Below are 23,660 nucleotides of genomic sequence, written 5' to 3' on the forward strand. Positions count from 1 at the left end.
TCTCATTTGACTTCAATGCGTTCAACACATCGGAGACGTTCTGGCCGGACACGATCTTCCAGATTATGCCTTTCAAGACATCACTGTGATCCTTCCCTGGCAACGCTCTGCTAAGGGCTTGCCATAGAACTTGATCTCTGATGTTCCAGGGTTGATCAGGCTTAGACCTCTGCCGGCGGACATAACCTTCGAGCAACAACCGGACCTCCAGGGTATTCAAGGTGTTCCGCGAGTCTGGATGCAAAGATTGAACGTCAATAGCAGAAACAACAAGGCAGGCAATAACCGGATTACCCAGTTGTTCCGAGGTCTCTGAAGTTCCGATGTCGCCCGCAGTCAAATGGTTGTCCAAGAAGTCATCCACGAAATCCTTCCAGGTCACCTGTCCCAACCACAGCCGCTTGCCCAACCCCAAGATGCCAGCGAAGTCCGGTGTAGGAATGACGATGCTTGCCAGTGAATTAAGGACTTGAGCAAACTGTTCAAATTCCGTGTATGTTGGGTCATTTGTGAGGCAGCAAAACAACAAGTCGATTGGCCTCGAACGGATGTCGTTGCCTGCAGGATTTGACATTGTAAGTGAGATGTAACATGGAAAGATGATACGACCTTTGGCGACCTAAACATAGGTCCGGTCAGTTATACCCCCATAACTTGCGCGACTACGCGACTGCGCGACAATTTTATAGGGGGGCATGCACGACAATTATGTCTGACCATGCGCGACTGCGCGACAATTATGTCTGACCATGCGCGACTGCGCGACAATTATGCTGACCATGCGCGACAATTATGTCTGACCATACGCGACTGCGCGACAATTATATAGGGGCATGCGCGACAATTATGTCTGACTATACGCGACTGCGCGACAATTATGCTGACCATGCGCGACAATTATGTCTGACCATACGCGACTGCGCGACAATTATATAGGGGCATGCGCGACAATTATGTCTGACTATACGCGACTGCGCGACAATTATGCTGACCATGCGCGACAATTATGTCTGACCATACGCGACTGCGCGACAATTATATAGGGGCATGCGCGACAATTATGTCTGACTATACGCGACTGCGCGACAATTATATAGGGGCATGCGCGACAATTATGTCTGACCATACGCGACTGCGCGACAATTATATAGGGCCATGCGCGACAGTAAGTGACAACAACGAAGTTATTGTTATTAGTATACGTGTATGATAAATGCCATTTTATGTGGGAATATGCACATCCATGTGCCTTATTCCTAATTTGGCAAATATATCTATATGTAGATAAGGTTCAGATGGATATCAATGTGGGAACAGAACTGTACAGTATCATAATAAGCTTCTTGTTCTATTCTCACCATCTCATCAAGTCTCATCTCTCACATCCACTCAACAGCTCATCATGCACACTTGTCCCAACTGCTCTGCTCAGTTCAACAACAGAAATGACTGTAGTAAGCACAGCAAGAAGTGCTTGAAAGGCATTGAGACTTTCACATACAACAGTCAAGAGATTACTGTCTATAAAAATGCAGATGGTAAATTCAACTGCTATTGTTCTGATCATGGGTGTGCAGCTGGAGGAAAAGCCTACAAGACATTGGAGGTTATGAAGAGGCACCTGAAAAGTACAAAATCACATTGGGTTGGCAAGGTAATTAGCATACATGTACACTAAATTCCCCACTGACCATAAAACACAGAATCAACAAGGAGATACATTTCTAGAGGCAAGCCAAGATATTAGCGTACATGTATGCTAAATTCCCCACCAACCACAATATACAGAATGAGCAAGAAGATCAATCATCTGTCCAATCGAGTGAACCTACGTCCATTCAGGCAAGTCAAGATATTAGTGAACGTGTATGCTAAATTACCTACTGACTATGATACACAGAATACACAAAGAGTTCATCAGCAGCAACACTCGGTCTCTATGCGTGAAAGAGATGATCCCATCGAGGTACACATGGAGGAAACACAGGTATAGCTATGCATCAGTATATGTGTACACTAATTCACCTCCACTGATAGCCTCTTCATATCAGTCGTACAATTAGCATGGATCAGGAGATTGACATTGTGAGTCCTTTAATTAGTGCATGTGTGCAATAGTTCATCAGCACAAGAACGAGTCCATCAGCAAAGCATCACGCACAGAATCATCCATAGACCTGCAAGATGATCAAGTAAGAACCATGATTATCATATACAGTCATAATCGGCTGACACCTATGACATCATCAGACGAGCAACACAATGTCTCAAGCGAGTGCCACAACCACCATACGCATATGATAATGATCGACTAATACTCATCCCAGCCTCAAGCAAGTGAAATAGCAACTCGAGCTATTAGCCAAGAAAGTCAAGTAAGAACAATAACTATCATACGCGTATGATAATTGACTGGATCATAGGATGGACTGCTTCACCACCCATATCTGGATACTATCAATATTGTCGTAAATCCAGACCTGCGGATCTTATGCTGTCACATCTGTCAAGTCGCACTGGCTCCTGGTCATGTCTCTGGCCACATGAGAAATGTCCATCCAGCAATCAAATTGCATGACGATCGATTCTGTCAAGCAGTAGCAGACATTGATATAGCCACAGCTCTTCCGACCTCTATAGCAGGAGGCAGAGGTGTCAGTGCATACAAGGGCCTAAAGACACACAACGGCTTTGCTTGCGATCTTTGCTCCTATGCAGGTGGATCACGAGTGACTATGGGCGATCATCATCGAGAAAAGCACCAGTCCATCCCACTGCCCAAGCAATGGACTCCTTGCATGGTACAGCAGCTCGACAGGGGGGTGCACAAGAAATATTGGAGAGTGGCCGGAGGCCAGGAGACATCTTGCGATCATCAGGATGCAATAGACAAGATGAGAAAAGAGATGGAAGAGGTGACTAGAGTGGAGCAAGTGCCGCAAGAGAAGCGGTTGGTGAGCCCTTGGCTGTTGACCACCAGGTGGCACGAACATGTAGCCGGTCATGAAGTCGCGACCCTAAGGAAGCTGGTAGAGATACCAAAGGCAGACGAGGCCATCATGCCCGACCTCGCGCATGCGGTGGAGCTATATTTTGAAAGTGCCTTGGTTTTGTTGGATACCACAGAAGAGTTGGTCTTGCAGCGTCTCAACTCTCCTGATCCATTGAAAGAGCGAGTCACTAGTTTATCATACGCGTACGCTAAATTCACCCATCCACAGTGGAATCAACAACTCGCCTCTTCACCGCCATCAAGAAGCTGGGACCATGAAGTCATATGTGCGCTCGACCATCGGTCTGCTAGCCATGCTGCTGAGGACGGACAGAGGGGACGACTATGAGATTCCGATCCCGCAACACCTCATGCAAGCCCTGCAAGAATTGGAACTGGCACTGACAGAGAAGGAGGAGACGACAGAAAAGATACATGCGGTCCTCACCATGATCTGGATGACCAAGTGGGTCAAGGAGAAGGACAACACGATCCCTTGTCCCACAGAGCGATTCCTGGCTTTGCACACTCTGGAGGCCGATGGACGACACAGGGAGCCAGTGCTCATCACTCCCATCTTGGCCAGACTAGAGTACTGCATGCGGCTTGCGTGTCTGAAGCAATTGAAAATTCTCAGCACCAAGCTATATGATGGCAACGACGAAGCAGCATGCGACGCACTCCAGCCATGGTTCACCGATAAAACAAACTCGCCTTTCAGTGGCTTGCGATCGCTTCAGCATCGAGCATCGAGCATCGCATACAAGACCACAAGTCTGCCTCGCGTGTGGTGGGTGGACCGCAAGAGATGGATGGAGATGCTGTACAGAGGCGATAAGGTGCACATCAACCAGCTCAGAGAGATGTTCGCTTCCTTGGAGATGAAACTGGTGGATCTCTGGGAAAACAAGGTGTTGGTCGGAATCAGGGTCTACGTCCACTACAAGAATCTCGTGGATGATAGCAACAACTACGATGTGGGCTACTGCTTCTTGTCCGACCGCAGGAACACCTGCTTTGCAGACCGTGATCGCTTCCTCAAGGCCCTCATCGATAATCCAGAGGTCTTCAGCCAGTTTGCCGTAGTACGTCAAGGACAGCTGGTGTGGAATAAGGGCGCTCTGCTGCGGTGGTTGAGAGACTATGCAGAGTTTCAGAAGCTGGTCCTGGCCAGATGCGAGATGCTGAGCGGAGCACCGGGTCGAGGGACTGAACTCACGTCCATGACCTACAGGAACACAAAGGCAAGAATCATGATTGAATCAATGATGCACGCGCACTAATGCAATGGACAGACTCGGTCGCAGCGCAACCTGGTCATTCTGGGAAAGAACCTCACCATGCTCAGGACATATCACAAAGGAAGCGCATTGTCTGGGACCGACAAGCTCATCCCTCACTCGATAGATGGTGTCACGGCCGACATCATGATCCAAGACCTCGCCCTGACCAGGCCCTTTGCTGAAGTAGCCGCCCACATCTGCTACCCAGACAAGCCATGGATCAAAGAGTCGTATCAGAAGCACATCTTCATGAACGACCACAAGCTATTCACCAGCGAACAGCTGTCTGCCACCATGGCCAGGGAAAGTGTATCTAACATTGGCTTCGGTCTGGGAATCAACTCTTGGCGTCACATCAGCACCGCCTTCAAACGCAAACTCGGTAGATTTGCAGAGGAGCTGTTGGAGGAAGACGATCAAGACACGATAGAGGCACTTCAAGCCGGCCACAGCAGGACGACAGAGAACCGAATATATGGTCTCAGTCCAGATACACTGGCAGCAGGGGCCGAGGACCTGCTGCCTCAATTCCTTCAAGCTAGCACCAACTGGCAGTTGCTCATGCACACAGTCCCAGGCGGTCTGGAACTGGCATACACCGATGCCAGGACCCACCACTTCAAACAGCTAGCAGACTCCGGAAGGTTTGGATCAGACTATGAAGAGATCGAGGCACCAAGTCATGTGAGGCCTCCCCTCATTGATGCTCCCAAAGTCACGGCAGAGATCCATTTGTCGACGGACACATTGGCCAACCGCATCGCAGGCAAGCTAGAAGAGAAGATGATGGCTGGCATCGAGCAGAGATTGGTGACGAGGGTGGTGGATGCTCTCACGCCAGTACTGGAAAGAATTGTAATGGAAGCCATGAAGACAGCGATTCCACAGCAACTGGTCGGAGTTCCTACCAACGACATCAACTTCGACGATATCTACGGGTCGGTCGACAGTCCAGGACCCAAGGAAGACTTGAACAACACTCCAAAAGCTGCAGGTGAGCCATGCGACCCACTCAGATTAGCATACGCGTATGCTAAACGACCGCTGCAGCAGCCAAAGCCACAAGTCGCAAGTCACCCATTCATAAGAATTGGACGGGACATCGAGCTTCCAACAAGGAGTGGGATGAGAGCGATGCGGACGGGCAAACGACTTCGAGTGGTTAGCATCGCACCATCAATGCATGCCCATGCTGATGGAATCACACAGATTACCCGACGACCAGCAACGAGTCCAATATGATCGACACGACGAGCGGTGGGTCGAGCCATCTATCTCAGGGCATGCATGTGCTGATACAGATCTGCAGAAGACGATGTGATCGGTCAGAAGTTGAAAGAGGTGGAGATTGTCAGCGGTGAGCGGCCTGCGATTGGTCTGCGCGCATGCTGAACGGCGTCAGATGACTATGGAGCATCGGCGCCACCCGCGAATCAGCTGGCTCTGAAGGACAAGGAACGCAACATCGAACGCAAATGCCTGTCCGCGTTGCAAGTCGTTATCAACAAGGACAATGCTCAATGGACATCTACAGAGCAAAGGGAGGCAGTCATGGCCACACTGAAGCGAGAGACCGACGTCATTGCCATGCTCAAGACGGGCGGGGGAAAGTCGATGCTGGCCATCCTTCCGGCCATAATGGAGGCAGACAGGGCGGTGGTGGTGGTCCTTCCTCTAAAGTCCTTGATGATCGACTGGGAGAGAAAGCTCAAAGTCATGGGAGTTCCCTTCCAAGTCTACGACCACAGCCGTCCCTTGTCCACCAGCATCAATCTGATCCTGGTGTCGGCAGACAAGGCCAGGTTCAAGACATGGAGACAATGCCTGGCTGAGTTCAACGAGATCCTGCCGGTCAGCAGGCTGGTATTCGATGAAGCTCACCTGCCTCTGCTGTCAGAAGATTTCAGAGTGTCCATGCAGGATGTGCACGAGCTCAGACAGTTCCCCATGCAGCTCGTACTTCTGAGCGGCACGATACCTCCTTCAAGCCTCGCCTCCCTCAAAGCGATGTTTGGGCTCTTGCCCACAGCCATCGAGATAAGAGAGTCCAGCAACCGTCCAGAGCTGGAGTACATCATGAGGCCACCAGCTCAGTCCAGCACCCTGGACACAAAAGTCGTTCAAATAGTCAACCAAGAGCAGGCGCAATGGACCGCAAAGGACAGAGGCTTGATATTTGTCACATACATAGAAGACGGCGACACTCTGTCCGAGATGGCGAGTGATCCACAAATCACCGTGCACCAGTTCGCTGACCACCGATCGCCCACAGACGCGCTGGCCATTCTACAATGGATCAAAGGACGTGAGCGACGCCTCCAGAGCGCAATACTACAAGGATTGGCGCTCTGGCAAGAGTCCGGTGATGATCTGCACGAGCGCCTTCAGCACAGGCAACGATTATCCTCACGTCCGACTGGTCATCCACCTGAAGACCCCACTGGAGATGTCTGAGATCATCCAAGCTCAAGGGCGAGGCGGAAGGGACGGAAATCCCGCCAGATGCTACATGCTTCCATCGACATCACCTCCCAAGATCATCATCGGACGATCAGAGACAGATCACAAGGGTCTATGGTATGCCCACGACCACATCTACAGCCACGGTCTGAAGCGCTGCCTTCGCTACGGATCGACCCTCTACATAGATGGAGAGGGAACCAAGTGCGGGGCCGATCGGAGAAACCAGCTGTGTTGTGTCTGCAAGAACGACGCCAAGGAGCCGGTTCAAGCAAAGGCGGCCACTCAACAGCATGTGCGCATGCTCCCAACATCCCCGCTCCACAGACGCGCCGTCTCCACAAACATACCGCCCTTGCAACAGCGCACGCGTATGCTGATCGGCGCCTCTCCCAGTCACGGACGAAAAGTCTCGCTCAACAAAAGGGTGTTCAATGACATGTCTGGCGCAGCAGATCCCTTTGCGGAGGCTGCCACACGTTCTAAAAAGCTGAAGACGACGAAGCAAGCGGCGGAGATGAGCCAAGTGGACCGGATGAGAAAAGCGTTGGACACGATGAAGGACAAAGGATGCACTCTATGCTATGCGAGCGACAATGGCGAGTTGGAAGACCACCGGATGAGCCAGTGTCCATCATGGACATCCATAGATAGCACTCTGGGGCAGTACTTTGAATGGAAGAAGGAGATCAGATACAACAACCACAAGGGCATCTGCTGGATATGCCACGTGCCCACGTGCAGAGACGAACTGCACGTGCCTCTCGTGAAGGGGTCGAGAGACAACCAGTGCGACTGGCCAGACATTGTAGTGCCACTAGCCCTGGTGATCTACAAGTACAAAGATCTGAAGGAGGCGGCGGAGGAGTACTTTGGAGTCGAGTGGGCGACCTTGGAGGCTTTCACAAAATGGTTGATGAAGGCGCCAGCATCAGGACACCACAGCAAGGGGATGGATCTGCTGCTGTGGTACGTGGAAGTACACAAGAGAGAAGTGTAGAACAGCCGCCGCATACACTAGAAACATGTTTTGTGATGAAGGTTTCAGCACAAAGTTGCCGTCTCGATCGGCATTGAATTCAACGAAAAATTTGATTGGGAAAAGGCGAGGAATTCGCAATGTTCTGCTAGTTCATTTATCGTATGCGTATGGTACATTTTAGCGCACACGTATCATAATCGCATTGACCGACGAACATCCAACGACCGCCCGCATCGACCCGAGCGCACTCAGCATACACGTACGCTAATATCAATACTGCACGGTCCCTCGCACCAGAAGCTTATCAAGCACCAAGTAGTGTGTATTATGTAATCGCCCAATGTGGTCATGTCCGCATCGGTCTTTGTTTGTGCATGTTTATCTCCTAAAGGATATATACAAACAAATCCCAATTTGGGTAATACTCTTTCTTGAACTTCAACCACCATCATCTCTGTTAACATGGAACAAACAAGCCCAAATAAAGTGAGAAATTAATATTTAAATACAATTAAATATTCATTTGTTTGAATTTTTCAAAGACAAAATCAAAGGTATTTAACATACATGTATGCTAAAATCCTCATTTTGTGTTTCTGACAATTATCTTTAGATTTCATCTCTACCAAAGATTAAAAAGGTATTTAGCGTACATGTATGCTAAAATCCTCTGTATGCTGACAGCAAACTTCTATCTCACAGACTCCAGCGTCAACAAGCAAGGTAATTAACATACACGTATGCTAAAATCCTCGTTTTGTGTTTCTGACGATTATCTTCATATTTATCAAAAGACGCCTAAGGTATTTAGTGCATGTGTAATGCTGGCGTCCTCTCAATGCTCACAGATCTTGCAGATACTCTCTTCTCCTAGCCAGGTATTTAGCATACGTGTACGCTAAAATCCTCGCTCTGTGTTTCTGACAATGATCATTAGATTTCTCCCAAGACCCCTTCTCAGGCAATGACGCCTGTGAAAGCAAAGGTATTTAGCGCATGTCTAGTGCTGGCGTCCTCTCAATGCTCACAGATCTTGCAGATCTCGTCTTCTGCCAGCCAGGTATTTAGCATACGTGTACGCTAAAATCCTCGCTCTGTGTTTCTGACAATGATCATTAGATTTCTCCCAAGACCCCTTCTCAGGCAATGACGCCTGTGAAAGCAAAGGTATTTAGCGCATGTCTAGTGCTGGCGTCCTCTCAATGCTCACAGATCTTGCAGATCTCGTCTTCTGCCAGCCAGGTATTTAGCATACGTGTACGCTAAAATCCTCGCTCTGTGTTTCTGACAATGATCATTAGATTTCTCCCAAGACCCCTTCTCAGGCAATGACGCCTGTGAAAGCAAAGGTATTTAGCGCATGTCTAGTGCTGGCGTCCTCTCAATGCTCACAGATCTTGCAGATCTCGTCTTCTGCCAGCCAGGTATTTAGCATACGTGTACGCTAATAATGCTAGCAAACTGACAGTGTTTGATTCTTTCAGAAGAGGACCCAGATTATCCAAGAGTCTGACGAAGAGTCTGATGAAGAGTCTGATGAAGATTCTCTCAGTGAGAATGATATGGAGGAGGTCAGTCAGCATACGCATGCACCAGTTCTGATTTTGATCAAACCTTGTGTCCAGGACGAGATGCCGATCACAAAGAGCAAGAAAGGCAAGGGGGCGAGAAAGGCAGCAATGGTTGGTGGAAAAATTGCAACGTGCACAATAGCATACGACTGACGGCTTATTTTTTAGGTTGCTGGTGTGATCGTAGCAGAGAAGGTGAATGATTGTTGCATCATTCATGAATACGCACGTGCTGACCAGATTCCAGGAGGAAGAGGAGGAGGGGCAACGCCATCTCCACACAATCCAGATCCTGCAAGATCTGGCAGAGGCAGAATTAGGGTATGGCTTGATACACATCGGAGGCACCAACAACGACTTTGGCAGAGGACCGCAGATAGTTCGGCAGCGTTACAACTGTCGTCCCATAAACAAACAGACAATGAACAAGATGAAGTACAGCCACGAGTCGACTGGGCTCCTGAACTGCCTCCCAGATAACGCCATTTTCATTGGCGTCAAGGTGGAGCACATCAAAGTGGAATCCCTCCAACCTTTGCAGCCAGGACCGTACACGAACCATGTCAAATGGGCTCATGAAGCAGCTGACCCTGGTAATGAGATGCTTCTTTTCAACGGCAATCACAGGTGGACCTACATGGAGAACTATTACGCCCAAGAGTGGCACAACTATTATCAGGCGCAGAAGGCGGCGTACGACAACGACTATGGTTCCTGTGCTGCGGCAGAGGCAATGGCGAAGTCATCGGAGATGGTAGATATTTTAGATGCTGACGCAGTGTGGGTCGCTCGGTTCTTTGACTTTGGTGAGTTGGTCGGGGATATTATCATACGCGTATGCTAAATATTTCCACCACAGACATGCTCATGGCTGCCCAAAACTCGTCCCTGCTCTTGCACGAGCTCATTGCAAACCAGACACTGCCCTCCAAGGATGATACTGACACGGACAAACTGAAGAACGTCCTTCGGCTTGCGAGCGGAGAGGCATCGGAGAAGACGAATCAGCTCGTTGCAGATGCCACAGCGCAGTGGGTTAAGTCCAAAGATTCGAACAGCTCGCGCACGGCGTGGGCGGTCAGCGACCAAAATCTGTTCGACTTCCTGAAGGACCTATACGCACATGCGGATTTCGAATCATCACCGCTGATCAACATATCATTGCTGTACAGCAATTGGTACCCATACATGACGCAGGTGAGCACACCAACCAACATCAGCATGCGCGTGCGCTAACAAAGAAGCCAGTTCTTCATCGCGACATTCAGGCCTATGCTGGACCTCCTGGAGTTCCTTGTCTCGCCCGTTGTCTTTCCAACTGTGGAAGAGGCCACCCTCAAATACCTTCAAAAGAAGGTCCAGATCATGGACCCCAAGAACAGGAAGGAGCTTCGAATAGTTCTCAAGGCATTGCGGGAAGAATACTTGCCCAAGTCACTCGAAAAGGGCAACGCGCCGCTGAAAGACTTACTCGAAGGCCCCATGATGAAGGCCCTGGACGAGGTGTTCTCATCAAAGATGTCCACTGTCAGCAGCCTGTATGGCGCGGAGGAACCGAAAGAGATCTACACTCATTATTTGGGATCGCAGGCTTATTACTATGAGCTCAGGGCCGCCATAAAGAAGGTCGTTGACAACGAACTGCTGCCATACATCAAGGACACCCCTCAGGGACTGATCGAGCGTCGGACTCTGGTCAACACAGGCATAAAACTGATGTGGTCCGGTCTAGGGTACAACCCAAGCGCAGAGGGGACTTCGCACCCCAGCCTCGAGCTGGCCACGAGTCCTCCCATCCTCACCGTGTCTGTGATTGCCGCTGTCATGCTAAACTGGCATGCATTGAAAATGTCCAAGTACATGAGAGTCCCCCCAGGCGAACCCAAGATCGAAGAGAAGGCAATGTTTGCTGACGAGGTTCAAGAGGCTAGTGCAGTGATGACTGAATCAGTGTACGCGTATGCTAATTTTTTGACAGATCTTTGGATGGATCGAGTGCTTTGGGTCGTTTGCAGTGACCAAGGGAAATGTCCGCAGCACCTAAACATAGGTCCGGTCAGTTATACCCCCATAACTTGCGCGACTACGCGACTGCGCGACAATTTTATAGGGGGGCATGCACGACAATTATGTCTGACCATGCGCGACTGCGCGACAATTATGTCTGACCATGCGCGACTGCGCGACAATTATGCTGACCATGCGCGACAATTATGTCTGACCATACGCGACTGCGCGACAATTATATAGGGGCATGCGCGACAATTATGTCTGACTATACGCGACTGCGCGACAATTATGCTGACCATGCGCGACAATTATGTCTGACCATACGCGACTGCGCGACAATTATATAGGGGCATGCGCGACAATTATGTCTGACTATACGCGACTGCGCGACAATTATGCTGACCATGCGCGACAATTATGTCTGACCATACGCGACTGCGCGACAATTATGTCTGACTATACGCGACTGCGCGACAATTATATAGGGGCATGCGCGACAATTATGTCTGACCATACGCGACTGCGCGACAATTATGTCTGACTATACGCGACTGCGCGACAATTATATAGGGGCATGCGCGACAATTATGTCTGACCATACGCGACTGCGCGACAATTATATAGGGCCATGCGCGACAGTAAGTGACAACAACGAAGTTATTGTTATTAGTATACGTGTATGATAAATGCCATTTTATGTGGGAATATGCACATCCATGTGCCTTATTCCTAATTTGGCAAATATATCTATATGTAGATAAGGTTCAGATGGATATCAATGTGGGAACAGAACTGTACAGTATCATAATAAGCTTCTTGTTCTATTCTCACCATCTCATCAAGTCTCATCTCTCACATCCACTCAACAGCTCATCATGCACACTTGTCCCAACTGCTCTGCTCAGTTCAACAACAGAAATGACTGTAGTAAGCACAGCAAGAAGTGCTTGAAAGGCATTGAGACTTTCACATACAACAGTCAAGAGATTACTGTCTATAAAAATGCAGATGGTAAATTCAACTGCTATTGTTCTGATCATGGGTGTGCAGCTGGAGGAAAAGCCTACAAGACATTGGAGGTTATGAAGAGGCACCTGAAAAGTACAAAATCACATTGGGTTGGCAAGGTAATTAGCATACATGTACACTAAATTCCCCACTGACCATAAAACACAGAATCAACAAGGAGATACATTTCTAGAGGCAAGCCAAGATATTAGCGTACATGTATGCTAAATTCCCCACCAACCACAATATACAGAATGAGCAAGAAGATCAATCATCTGTCCAATCGAGTGAACCTACGTCCATTCAGGCAAGTCAAGATATTAGTGAACGTGTATGCTAAATTACCTACTGACTATGATACACAGAATACACAAAGAGTTCATCAGCAGCAACACTCGGTCTCTATGCGTGAAAGAGATGATCCCATCGAGGTACACATGGAGGAAACACAGGTATAGCTATGCATCAGTATATGTGTACACTAATTCACCTCCACTGATAGCCTCTTCATATCAGTCGTACAATTAGCATGGATCAGGAGATTGACATTGTGAGTCCTTTAATTAGTGCATGTGTGCAATAGTTCATCAGCACAAGAACGAGTCCATCAGCAAAGCATCACGCACAGAATCATCCATAGACCTGCAAGATGATCAAGTAAGAACCATGATTATCATATACAGTCATAATCGGCTGACACCTATGACATCATCAGACGAGCAACACAATGTCTCAAGCGAGTGCCACAACCACCATACGCATATGATAATGATCGACTAATACTCATCCCAGCCTCAAGCAAGTGAAATAGCAACTCGAGCTATTAGCCAAGAAAGTCAAGTAAGAACAATAACTATCATACGCGTATGATAATTGACTGGATCATAGGATGGACTGCTTCACCACCCATATCTGGATACTATCAATATTGTCGTAAATCCAGACCTGCGGATCTTATGCTGTCACATCTGTCAAGTCGCACTGGCTCCTGGTCATGTCTCTGGCCACATGAGAAATGTCCATCCAGCAATCAAATTGCATGACGATCGATTCTGTCAAGCAGTAGCAGACATTGATATAGCCACAGCTCTTCCGACCTCTATAGCAGGAGGCAGAGGTGTCAGTGCATACAAGGGCCTAAAGACACACAACGGCTTTGCTTGCGATCTTTGCTCCTATGCAGGTGGATCACGAGTGACTATGGGCGATCATCATCGAGAAAAGCACCAGTCCATCCCACTGCCCAAGCAATGGACTCCTTGCATGGTACAGCAGCTCGACAGGGGGGTGCACAAGAAATATTGGAGAGTGGCCGGAGGCCAGGAGACATCTTGCGATCATCAGGATGCAATAGACAAGATGAGAAAAGAGATGGAAGAGGTGACTAGAGTGGAGCAAGTGCCGCAAGAGAAGCGGTTGGTGAGCCCTTGGCTGTTGACCACCAGGTGGCACGAACATGTAGCCGGTCATGAAGTCGCGACCCTAAGGAAGCTGGTAGAGATACCAAAGGCAGACGAGGCCATCATGCCCGACCTCGCGCATGCGGTGGAGCTATATTTTGAAAGTGCCTTGGTTTTGTTGGATACCACAGAAGAGTTGGTCTTGCAGCGTCTCAACTCTCCTGATCCATTGAAAGAGCGAGTCACTAGTTTATCATACGCGTACGCTAAATTCACCCATCCACAGTGGAATCAACAACTCGCCTCTTCACCGCCATCAAGAAGCTGGGACCATGAAGTCATATGTGCGCTCGACCATCGGTCTGCTAGCCATGCTGCTGAGGACGGACAGAGGGGACGACTATGAGATTCCGATCCCGCAACACCTCATGCAAGCCCTGCAAGAATTGGAACTGGCACTGACAGAGAAGGAGGAGACGACAGAAAAGATACATGCGGTCCTCACCATGATCTGGATGACCAAGTGGGTCAAGGAGAAGGACAACACGATCCCTTGTCCCACAGAGCGATTCCTGGCTTTGCACACTCTGGAGGCCGATGGACGACACAGGGAGCCAGTGCTCATCACTCCCATCTTGGCCAGACTAGAGTACTGCATGCGGCTTGCGTGTCTGAAGCAATTGAAAATTCTCAGCACCAAGCTATATGATGGCAACGACGAAGCAGCATGCGACGCACTCCAGCCATGGTTCACCGATAAAACAAACTCGCCTTTCAGTGGCTTGCGATCGCTTCAGCATCGAGCATCGAGCATCGCATACAAGACCACAAGTCTGCCTCGCGTGTGGTGGGTGGACCGCAAGAGATGGATGGAGATGCTGTACAGAGGCGATAAGGTGCACATCAACCAGCTCAGAGAGATGTTCGCTTCCTTGGAGATGAAACTGGTGGATCTCTGGGAAAACAAGGTGTTGGTCGGAATCAGGGTCTACGTCCACTACAAGAATCTCGTGGATGATAGCAACAACTACGATGTGGGCTACTGCTTCTTGTCCGACCGCAGGAACACCTGCTTTGCAGACCGTGATCGCTTCCTCAAGGCCCTCATCGATAATCCAGAGGTCTTCAGCCAGTTTGCCGTAGTACGTCAAGGACAGCTGGTGTGGAATAAGGGCGCTCTGCTGCGGTGGTTGAGAGACTATGCAGAGTTTCAGAAGCTGGTCCTGGCCAGATGCGAGATGCTGAGCGGAAGCACCGGGTCGAGGGACTGAACTCACGTCCATGACCTACAGGAACACAAAGGCAAGAATCATGATTGAATCAATGATGCACGCGCACTAATGCAATGGACAGACTCGGTCGCAGCGCAACCTGGTCATTCTGGGAAAGAACCTCACCATGCTCAGGACATATCACAAAGGAAGCGCATTGTCTGGGACCGACAAGCTCATCCCTCACTCGATAGATGGTGTCACGGCCGACATCATGATCCAAGACCTCGCCCTGACCAGGCCCTTTGCTGAAGTAGCCGCCCACATCTGCTACCCAGACAAGCCATGGATCAAAGAGTCGTATCAGAAGCACATCTTCATGAACGACCACAAGCTATTCACCAGCGAACAGCTGTCTGCCACCATGGCCAGGGAAAGTGTATCTAACATTGGCTTCGGTCTGGGAATCAACTCTTGGCGTCACATCAGCACCGCCTTCAACGCAAACTCGGTAGATTTGCAGAGGAGCTGTTGGAGGAAGACGATCAAGACACGATAGAGGCACTTCAAGCCGGCCACAGCAGGACGACAGAGAACCGAATATATGGTCTCAGTCCAGATACACTGGCAGCAGGGGCCGAGGACCTGCTGCCTCAATTCCTTCAAGCTAGCACCAACTGGCAGTTGCTCATGCACACAGTCCCAGGCGGTCTGGAACTGGCATACACCGATGCCAGGACCCACCACTTCAAACAGCTAGCAGACTCCGGAAGGTTTGGATCAGACTATGAAGAGATCGAGGCACCAAGTCATGTGAGGCCTCCCCTCATTGATGCTCCCAAAGTCACGGCAGAGATCCATTTGTCGACGGACACATTGGCCAACCGCATCGCAGGCAAGCTAGAAGAGAAGATGATGGCTGGCATCGAGCAGAGATTGGTGACGAGGGTGGTGGATGCTCTCACGCCAGTACTGGAAAGAATTGTAATGGAAGCCATGAAGACAGCGATTCCACAGCAACTGGTCGGAGTTCCTACCAACGACATCACTTCGACGATATCTACGGGTCGGTCGACAGTCCAGGACCCAAGGAAGACTTGAACAACACTCCAAAAGCTGCAGGTGAGCCATGCGACCCCTCAGATTAGCATACGCGTATGCTAAACGACCGCTGCAGCAGCCAAAGCCACAAGTCGCAAGTCACCCATTCATAAGAATTGGACGGGACAATCGAGCTTCCAACAAGGAGTGGGATGAGAGCGATGCGGACGGGCAAACGACTTCGAGTGGTTAGCATCGCACCATCAATGCATGCCCATTGCCTGATGGAATCACACAGATTACCCGACGACCAGCAACGAGTCCAATATGATCGACACGACGAGCGGTGGGTCGAGCCATCTATCTCAGGGCATGCATGTGCTGATACAGATCTGCAGAAGACGATGTGATCGGTCAGAAGTTGAAAGAGGTGGAGATTGTCAGCGGTGAGCGGCCTGCGATTGGTCTGCGCGCATGCTGAACGGCGTCAGATGACTATGGAGCATCGGCGCCACCCGCGAATCAGCTGGCTCTGAAGGACAAGGAACGCAACATCGAACGCAAATGCCTGTCCGCGTTGCAAGTCGTTATCAACAAGGACAATGCTCAATGGACATCTACAGAGCAAAAGGGAGGCAGGTCATGGCCACACTGAAGCGAGAGACCGACGTCATTGCCACTGCTCAAGACGGGCGGGGGAAAGTCGATGCTGGCCCTCCTTCCGGCCATAATGGAGGCAGACAGGGCGGTGGTGGTGGTCCTTCCTCTAAAGTCCTTGATGATCGACTGGGAGAGAAAGCTCAAAGTCATGGGAGTTCTCCTTCCAAGTCTACGACCACCAGCCGTCCCTTGTCCACCAGCATCAATCTGATCCTGTGTCGGCAGACAAGGCCAGGGTCAAGACATGGAGACAAATGCCTGGCTGAGTTCAACGAGATCCTGCCGGTCAGCAGGCTGGTATTCGATGAAGCTCACCTGCCCTCTGCTGTCAGAAGATTTCAGAGTGTCCATGCAGGATGTGCACGAGCTCAGACAGTTTCCCCATGCAGCTCGTACTTCTGAGCGGCACGATACCTCCTTCAAGCCTCGCCTCCCTCAAAGCGATGTTTGGGCTCTTGCCCACAGCCATCGAGGATAAGAGAGTCCAGCAACCGTCCAGAGCTGGAGTACATCATGAGGCCACCAGCTCAGTCCAGCACCCTGGACACAAAAGTCGTTCAAATAGTCAACCAAGAGCAGGCGCAATGGACCGCAAAGGACAGAGGCTTGATATTTGTCACATACATAGAAGACGGCGACACTCTGTCCGAGATGGCGAGTGATCCACAAATCACCGTGCACCAGTTCGCTGACCACCGATCGCCCACAGACGCGCTGGCCATTCTACAATGGATCAAAGGACGTGAGCGACGCCTCCAGAGCGCAATACTACAAGGATTGGCGCTCTGGCAAGAGTCCGGTGATGATCTGCACGAGCGCCTTCAGCACAGGCAACGATTATCCTCACGTCCGACTGGTCATCCACCTGAAGACCCCACTGGAGATGTCTGAGATCATCCAAGCTCAAGGGCGAGGCGGAAGGGACGGAAATCCCGCCAGATGCTACATGCTTCCATCGACATCACCTCCCAAGATCATCATCGGACGATCAGAGACAGATCACAAGGGTCTATGGTATGCCCACGACCACATCTACAGCCACGGTCTGAAGCGCTGCCTTCGCTACGGATCGACCCTCTACATAGATGGAGAGGGAACCAAGTGCGGGGCCGATCGGAGAAACCAGCTGTGTTGTGTCTGCAAGAACGACGCCAAGGAGCCGGTTCAAGCAAAGGCGGCCACTCAACAGCATGTGCGCATGCTCCCAACATCCCCGCTCCACAGACGCGCCGTCTCCACAAACATACCGCCCTTGCAACAGCGCACGCGTATGCTGATCGGCGCCTCTCCCAGTCACGGACGAAAAGTCTCGCTCAACAAAAGGGTGTTCAATGACATGTCTGGCGCAGCAGATCCCTTTGCGGAGGCTGCCACACGTTCTAAAAAGCTGAAGACGACGAAGCAAGCGGCGGAGATGAGCCAAGTGGACCGGATGAGAAAAGCGTTGGACACGATGAAGGACAAAGGATGCACTCTATGCTATGCGAGCGACAATGGCGAGTTGGAAGACCACCGGATGAGCCAGTGTCCATCATGGACATCCATAGATAGCACTCTGGGGCAGTACTTTGAATGGAAGAAGGAGATCAGATACAACAACCACAAGGGCATCTGCTGGATATGCCACGTGCCCACGTGCAGAGACGAACTGCACGTGCCTCTCGTGAAGGGGTTCGAGAGACAACCAGTGCGGACTGGCCAGACATTGTAGTGCCACTAGCCCTGGTGATCTACAAGTACAAAGATCTGAAGGAGGCGGCGGAGGAGTACTTTGGAGTCGAGTGGGCGACCTTGGAGGCTTTCACAAAATGGTTGATGAAGGCGCCAGCATCAGGACACCACAGCAAGGGGATGGATCTGCTGCTGTGGTACGTGGAAGTACACAAGAGAGAAGTGTAGAACAGCCGCCGCATACACTAGAAACATGTTTTGTGATGAAGGTTTCAGCACAAAGTTGCCGTCTCGATCGGCATTGAATTCAACGAAAATTTGATTGGGAAAAGGCGAGGAATTCGCAATGTTCTGCTAGTTCATTTATCGTATGCGTATGGTACATTTTAGCGCACACGTATCATAATCGCATTGACCGACGAACATCCAACGACCGCCCGCATCGACCCGAGCCGCACTCAGCATACACGTACGCTAATATCAATACTGCACGGTCCCTCGCACCAGAAGCTTATCAAGCACCAAGTAGTGTGTATTATGTAATCGCCCAATGTGGTCATGTCCGCATCGGTCTTTGTTTGTGCATGTTTATCTCCTAAAGGATATATACAAACAAATCCCAATTTGGGTAATACTCTTTCTTGAACTTCAACCACCATCATCTCTGTTAACATGGAACAAACAAGCCCCAAATAAAGTGAGAAATTAATATTTAAATACAATTAAATATTCATTTGTTTGAATTTTTCAAAGACAAAATCAAAGGTATTTAACATACATGTATGCTAAAATCCTCATTTTGTGTTTCTGACAATTATCTTTAGATTTCATCTCTACCAAAGATTAAAAAGGTATTTAGCGTACATGTATGCTAAAATCCTCTGTATGCTGACAGCAAACTTCTATCTCACAGACTCCAGCGTCAACAAGCAAGGTAATTAACATACACGTATGCTAAAATCCTCGTTTTGTGTTTCTGACGATTATCTTCATATTTATCAAAAGACGCCTAAGGTATTTAGTGCATGTGTAATGCTGGCGTCCTCTCAATGCTCACAGATCTTGCAGATCTCGTCTTCTGCCAGCCAGGTATTTAGCATACGTGTACGCTAAAATCCTCGCTCTGTGTTTCTGACAATGATCCTTAGATTTCTCCCAAGACCCCTGCTCAGGCAATGACGCCTGTGAAAGCAAAGGTATTTAGCGCATGTCTAGTGCTGGCGTCCTCTCAATGCTCACAGATCTTGCAGATCTCGTCTTCTGCCAGCCAGGTATTTAGCATACGTGTACGCTAAAATCCTCGCTCTGTGTTTCTGACAATGATCCTTAGATTTCTCCCAAGACCCCTGCTCAGGCAATGACGCCTGTGAAAGCAAAGGTATTTAGCGCATGTCTAGTGCTGGCGTCCTCTCAATGCTCACAGATCTTGCAGATCTCGTCTTCTGCCAGCCAGGTATTTAGCATACGTGTACGCTAAAATCCTCGCTCTGTGTTTCTGACAATGATCATTAGATTTCTCCCAAGACCCCTTCTCAGGCAATGACGCCTGTGAAAGCAAAGGTATTTAGCGCATGTCTAGTGCTGGCGTCCTCTCAATGCTCACAGATCTTGCAGATCTCGTCTTCTGCCAGCCAGGTATTTAGCATACGTGTACGCTAATAATGCTAGCAAACTGACAGTGTTTGATTCTTTCAGAAGAGGACCCAGATTATCCAAGAGTCTGACGAAGAGTCTGATGAAGAGTCTGATGAAGATTCTCTCAGTGAGAATGATATGGAGGAGGTCAGTCAGCATACGCATGCACCAGTTCTGATTTTGATCAAACCTTGTGTCCAGGACGAGATGCCGATCACAAAGAGCAAGAAAGGCAAGGGGGCGAGAAAGGCAGCAATGGTTGGTGGAAAAATTGCAACGTGCACAATAGCATACGACTGACGGCTTATTTTTTAGGTTGCTGGTGTGATCGTAGCAGAGAAGGTGAATGATTGTTGCATCATTCATGAATACGCACGTGCTGACCAGATTCCAGGAGGAAGAGGAGGAGGGGCAACGCCATCTCCACACAATCCAGATCCTGCAAGATCTGGCAGAGGCAGAATTAGGGTATGGCTTGATACACATCGGAGGCACCAACAACGACTTTGGCAGAGGACCGCAGATAGTTCGGCAGCGTTACAACTGTCGTCCCATAAACAAACAGACAATGAACAAGATGAAGTACAGCCACGAGTCGACTGGGCTCCTGAACTGCCTCCCAGATAACGCCATTTTCATTGGCGTCAAGGTGGAGCACATCAAAGTGGAATCCCTCCAACCTTTGCAGCCAGGACCGTACACGAACCATGTCAAATGGGCTCATGAAGCAGCTGACCCTGGTAATGAGATGCTTCTTTTCAACGGCAATCACAGGTGGACCTACATGGAGAACTATTACGCCCAAGAGTGGCACAACTATTATCAGGCGCAGAAGGCGGCGTACGACAACGACTATGGTTCCTGTGCTGCGGCAGAGGCAATGGCGAAGTCATCGGAGATGGTAGATATTTTAGATGCTGACGCAGTGTGGGTCGCTCGGTTCTTTGACTTTGGTGAGTTGGTCGGGGATATTATCATACGCGTATGCTAAATATTTCCACCACAGACATGCTCATGGCTGCCCAAAACTCGTCCCTGCTCTTGCACGAGCTCATTGCAAACCAGACACTGCCCTCCAAGGATGATACTGACACGGACAAACTGAAGAACGTCCTTCGGCTTGCGAGCGGAGAGGCATCGGAGAAGACGAATCAGCTCGTTGCAGATGCCACAGCGCAGTGGGTTAAGTCCAAAGATTCGAACAGCTCGCGCACGGCGTGGGCGGTCAGCGACCAAAATCTGTTCGACTTCCTGAAGGACCTATACGCACATGCGGATTTCGAATCATCACCGCTGATCAACATATCATTGCTGTACAGCAATTGGTACCCATACATGACGCAGGTGAGCACACCAACCAACATCAGCATGCGCGTGCGCTAACAAAGAAGCCAGTTCTTCATCGCGACATTCAGGCCTATGCTGGACCTCCTGGAGTTCCTTGTCTCGCCCGTTGTCTTTCCAACTGTGGAAGAGGCCACCCTCAAATACCTTCAAAAGAAGGTCCAGATCATGGACCCCAAGAACAGGAAGGAGCTTCGAATAGTTCTCAAGGCATTGCGGGAAGAATACTTGCCCAAGTCACTCGAAAAGGGCAACGCGCCGCTGAAAGACTTACTCGAAGGCCCCATGATGAAGGCCCTGGACGAGGTGTTCTCATCAAAGATGTCCACTGTCAGCGGCCTGTATGGCGCGGAGGAACCGAAAGAGATCTACACTCTAATAGTCTTAACGTGGTACCCCACCCTGGAGTACCGAGAGTGCATGGTGTATTATGCATATCGTGGGAGAGTGTACGGTGGCAGTGCAGTGTACAGTGTACAGTGTCTGGGGCAGATATTGCCTGACGTCAGCTTATTTTTCAGACATAGTGTACAGTGTACAGTGTCTGGTGTACTATGCTAGATATTCCCGGACACAGTTCCCAGGCATAGGATGATATTCCCAGGCATAGCTAGATATTCCCAGGCATAGCTAGATATTCCCGGACATAGGCTTATTTTCCCGGACATAGTTCCCAGACATAGTGTCCAGTGTACAGTGCACTATGCTCGGTGTACAGTGTCCGGTGTATTATGCTTGGTGCACTATACTCGGTGTATGGTGCACTATGCTCGGTGTACAGTGTACTATGTTCGGTGTACAGTGCACTATGCTCGGTGTACAGTGTATGGTGTATTATGCTCGGTGCACTATGCTTGGTGTACAGTGCACTATGCTCGGTGTACAGTGTCCGGTGTACTATGCTCGGTGCACTATGCTCGGTGTACAGTGTACTATGTTCGGTGTACAGTGCACTATGCTCGGTGTACAGTGTCCGGTGTATTATGCTCGGTGCACTATGTTCGGTGTACAGTGCACTATGCTCGGTGTATTATGCTCGGTGCACTATGCTTGGTGTACAGTGCACTATGCTCGGTGTACAGTGTCCGGTGTACTATGCTCGGTGCACTATGCTCGGTGTACAGTGTACTATGTTCGGTGTACAGTGCACTATGCTCGGTGTACAGTGTCCGGTGTATTATGCTCGGTGCACTATACTTGGTGTATGGTGCACTATGCTCGGTGTACAGTGCACTATGCTCGGTGCACTATGCTTGGTGTACAGTGTACTATGTTCGGTGTACAGTGCACTATGCTCATTCAACAGTGAACTATGCTCGGTGTATAGGTATAGTGTATAGTGTCCAGTGTACTATGCTCGGTGTACAGTGCACTATGCTCAGGGTATAGTGCACAGTGTATTATGCATATCGCGGGAGAGTGTACAGTGGCAGTGCAGTGTATAGTGTACTATGCTCGGTGCACAGTGCACTATGCTTGGTGTACAGTGTACAGTGTATGGTGTCCTAACAGATTATCCTTGGGTAGGATACTGATGTATTATGCGTCGTGGAAGAGTGTATCATGGCTGTGCTGATGTATCATGCAGGTGGCAGCTCACTATCGCTCCTGCACATCATAATGATCACTCAGAAATAATCGATCAATCAACTGTTTTGGTGTCTCACATGGTTCTGTGAATACAATGGACAAACAATGATTTGGAATATACAGCAATTGAATGACTGTTGTTGCACCTCAACATAATGATCACTCAGAAATCGGTTGACCGACTATTTTTCCATCTCAATGTCTTCATAATTTCTTGTGTATAAATAAGTGAGGGCTTTCAGTGATCAACTGATGACTTGGAATGAATGAATTCCCCTAGGACATAGTTCTCAGACATAGGCAGATATTGCCTGACAGAGGCTTATTTTTTCAGACGTAGGACGTAGGTCTCAGACATAGGACCCAGACATAGGCAAATATTCCCAGGCATAGGATGATATTCCCGGACGTAGGCAGATATTCCCGCACATAGCCTTATTTTCCCGGACGTAGTTCTCAGACATAGGACGTAGGTCTCAGACATAGTTCCCAGGCATAGGATGATATTCCCGCACATAGCCTTATTTTCCCGGACATAGTTCCCAGGCATAGGCAGATATTCCCACACATAGCCTTATTTTCCCGGACGTAGTTCTCAGACATAGGACGTAGGTCTCAGACATAGTTCCCAGGCATAGCCAGATATTCCCGCACGTAGGCTTATTTTCCCGGACATAGCTCTCAGACATACAACACAGTTCTTAGCCATAGGATGTATGTCTCAGACATAGGCAGATATTTCCTGACACAGGCTTATTGTCCCAGATGTAGTTGTCAGATGTAGGACACAGGTCTCAGACAT

General features: G+C 49.4%; 5 protein-coding genes across 5 annotated transcripts; 4 read left to right on the forward strand and 1 right to left on the reverse strand.

Moving 5' to 3' along the window:
* Nucleotides 1-11: 11 nt before the first annotated feature.
* Nucleotides 12-574, reverse strand: DEU56DRAFT_762370 (uncharacterized protein; the record flags this gene model as incomplete). The annotated part of the gene is made up of 1 exon (XM_041350682.1): nt 12-574. A coding segment is annotated over one exon (563 nt), but the record flags the coding sequence as incomplete, so codon positions are not given.
* Nucleotides 575-1,353: 779 nt separating this feature from the next.
* Nucleotides 1,354-11,332, forward strand: DEU56DRAFT_985444 (uncharacterized protein; the record flags this gene model as incomplete). Its single annotated transcript, XM_041360070.1, has 32 exons — nt 1,354-1,538; nt 1,578-1,654; nt 1,704-1,754; nt 1,901-1,987; nt 2,038-2,085; nt 2,133-2,192; nt 2,328-2,375; nt 2,424-3,196; nt 3,222-4,077; nt 4,288-5,269; nt 5,326-5,436; nt 5,485-5,532; nt 5,585-5,632; nt 5,678-6,513; nt 6,548-7,714; nt 8,331-8,357; nt 8,420-8,440; nt 8,512-8,520; nt 8,575-8,595; nt 8,655-8,702; nt 8,757-8,777; nt 8,837-8,884; nt 8,939-8,959; nt 9,019-9,066; nt 9,121-9,141; nt 9,202-9,288; nt 9,343-9,399; nt 9,457-9,483; nt 9,536-10,094; nt 10,148-10,485; nt 10,537-11,223; nt 11,267-11,332. Exons 1-32 carry the CDS (start codon nt 1,403-1,405, stop codon nt 11,330-11,332), a joined length of 7,434 nt encoding a protein of 2,477 aa, XP_041200776.1. The 5' UTR covers nt 1,354-1,402.
* A 792-nt stretch (nt 11,333-12,124) lies between these two features.
* On the forward strand, nt 12,125-18,329 carry DEU56DRAFT_985445 (uncharacterized protein; the record flags this gene model as incomplete). Its single annotated transcript, XM_041360071.1, has 18 exons — nt 12,125-12,309; nt 12,349-12,425; nt 12,475-12,525; nt 12,672-12,758; nt 12,809-12,856; nt 12,904-12,963; nt 13,099-13,146; nt 13,195-13,967; nt 13,993-14,848; nt 15,060-15,356; nt 15,407-15,983; nt 16,066-16,206; nt 16,257-16,304; nt 16,357-16,404; nt 16,450-16,528; nt 16,582-16,903; nt 16,951-17,124; nt 17,328-18,329. Exons 1-18 carry the CDS (start codon nt 12,174-12,176, stop codon nt 18,327-18,329), a joined length of 4,824 nt encoding a protein of 1,607 aa, XP_041200777.1. The 5' UTR covers nt 12,125-12,173.
* A 97-nt stretch (nt 18,330-18,426) lies between these two features.
* On the forward strand, nt 18,427-21,858 carry DEU56DRAFT_985446 (uncharacterized protein; the record flags this gene model as incomplete). The annotated part of the gene is made up of 18 exons (XM_041360072.1): nt 18,427-18,486; nt 19,114-19,140; nt 19,203-19,223; nt 19,295-19,303; nt 19,358-19,378; nt 19,438-19,485; nt 19,540-19,560; nt 19,620-19,667; nt 19,722-19,742; nt 19,802-19,849; nt 19,904-19,924; nt 19,985-20,071; nt 20,126-20,182; nt 20,240-20,266; nt 20,319-20,877; nt 20,931-21,268; nt 21,320-21,742; nt 21,796-21,858. The coding sequence occupies 18 exons, from the start codon at nt 18,427-18,429 to the stop codon at nt 21,856-21,858; spliced, it is 1,899 nt and encodes a 632-aa protein (XP_041200778.1).
* Nucleotides 21,859-22,139: 281 nt separating this feature from the next.
* On the forward strand, nt 22,140-22,577 carry DEU56DRAFT_749903 (pugilistDominant; the record flags this gene model as incomplete). The annotated part of the gene is made up of 1 exon (XM_041349479.1): nt 22,140-22,577. The coding sequence occupies one exon, from the start codon at nt 22,140-22,142 to the stop codon at nt 22,575-22,577; it is 438 nt and encodes a 145-aa protein (XP_041200779.1).
* Between the last annotated feature and the right edge of the window lie 1,083 nt (nt 22,578-23,660).

This window comes from Suillus clintonianus (assembly GCF_016758775.1).
Source record: "Suillus clintonianus strain FC179 chromosome Unknown DEU56scaffold_212, whole genome shotgun sequence".
Classification (NCBI taxonomy): domain Eukaryota; kingdom Fungi; phylum Basidiomycota; class Agaricomycetes; order Boletales; family Suillaceae; genus Suillus; species Suillus clintonianus.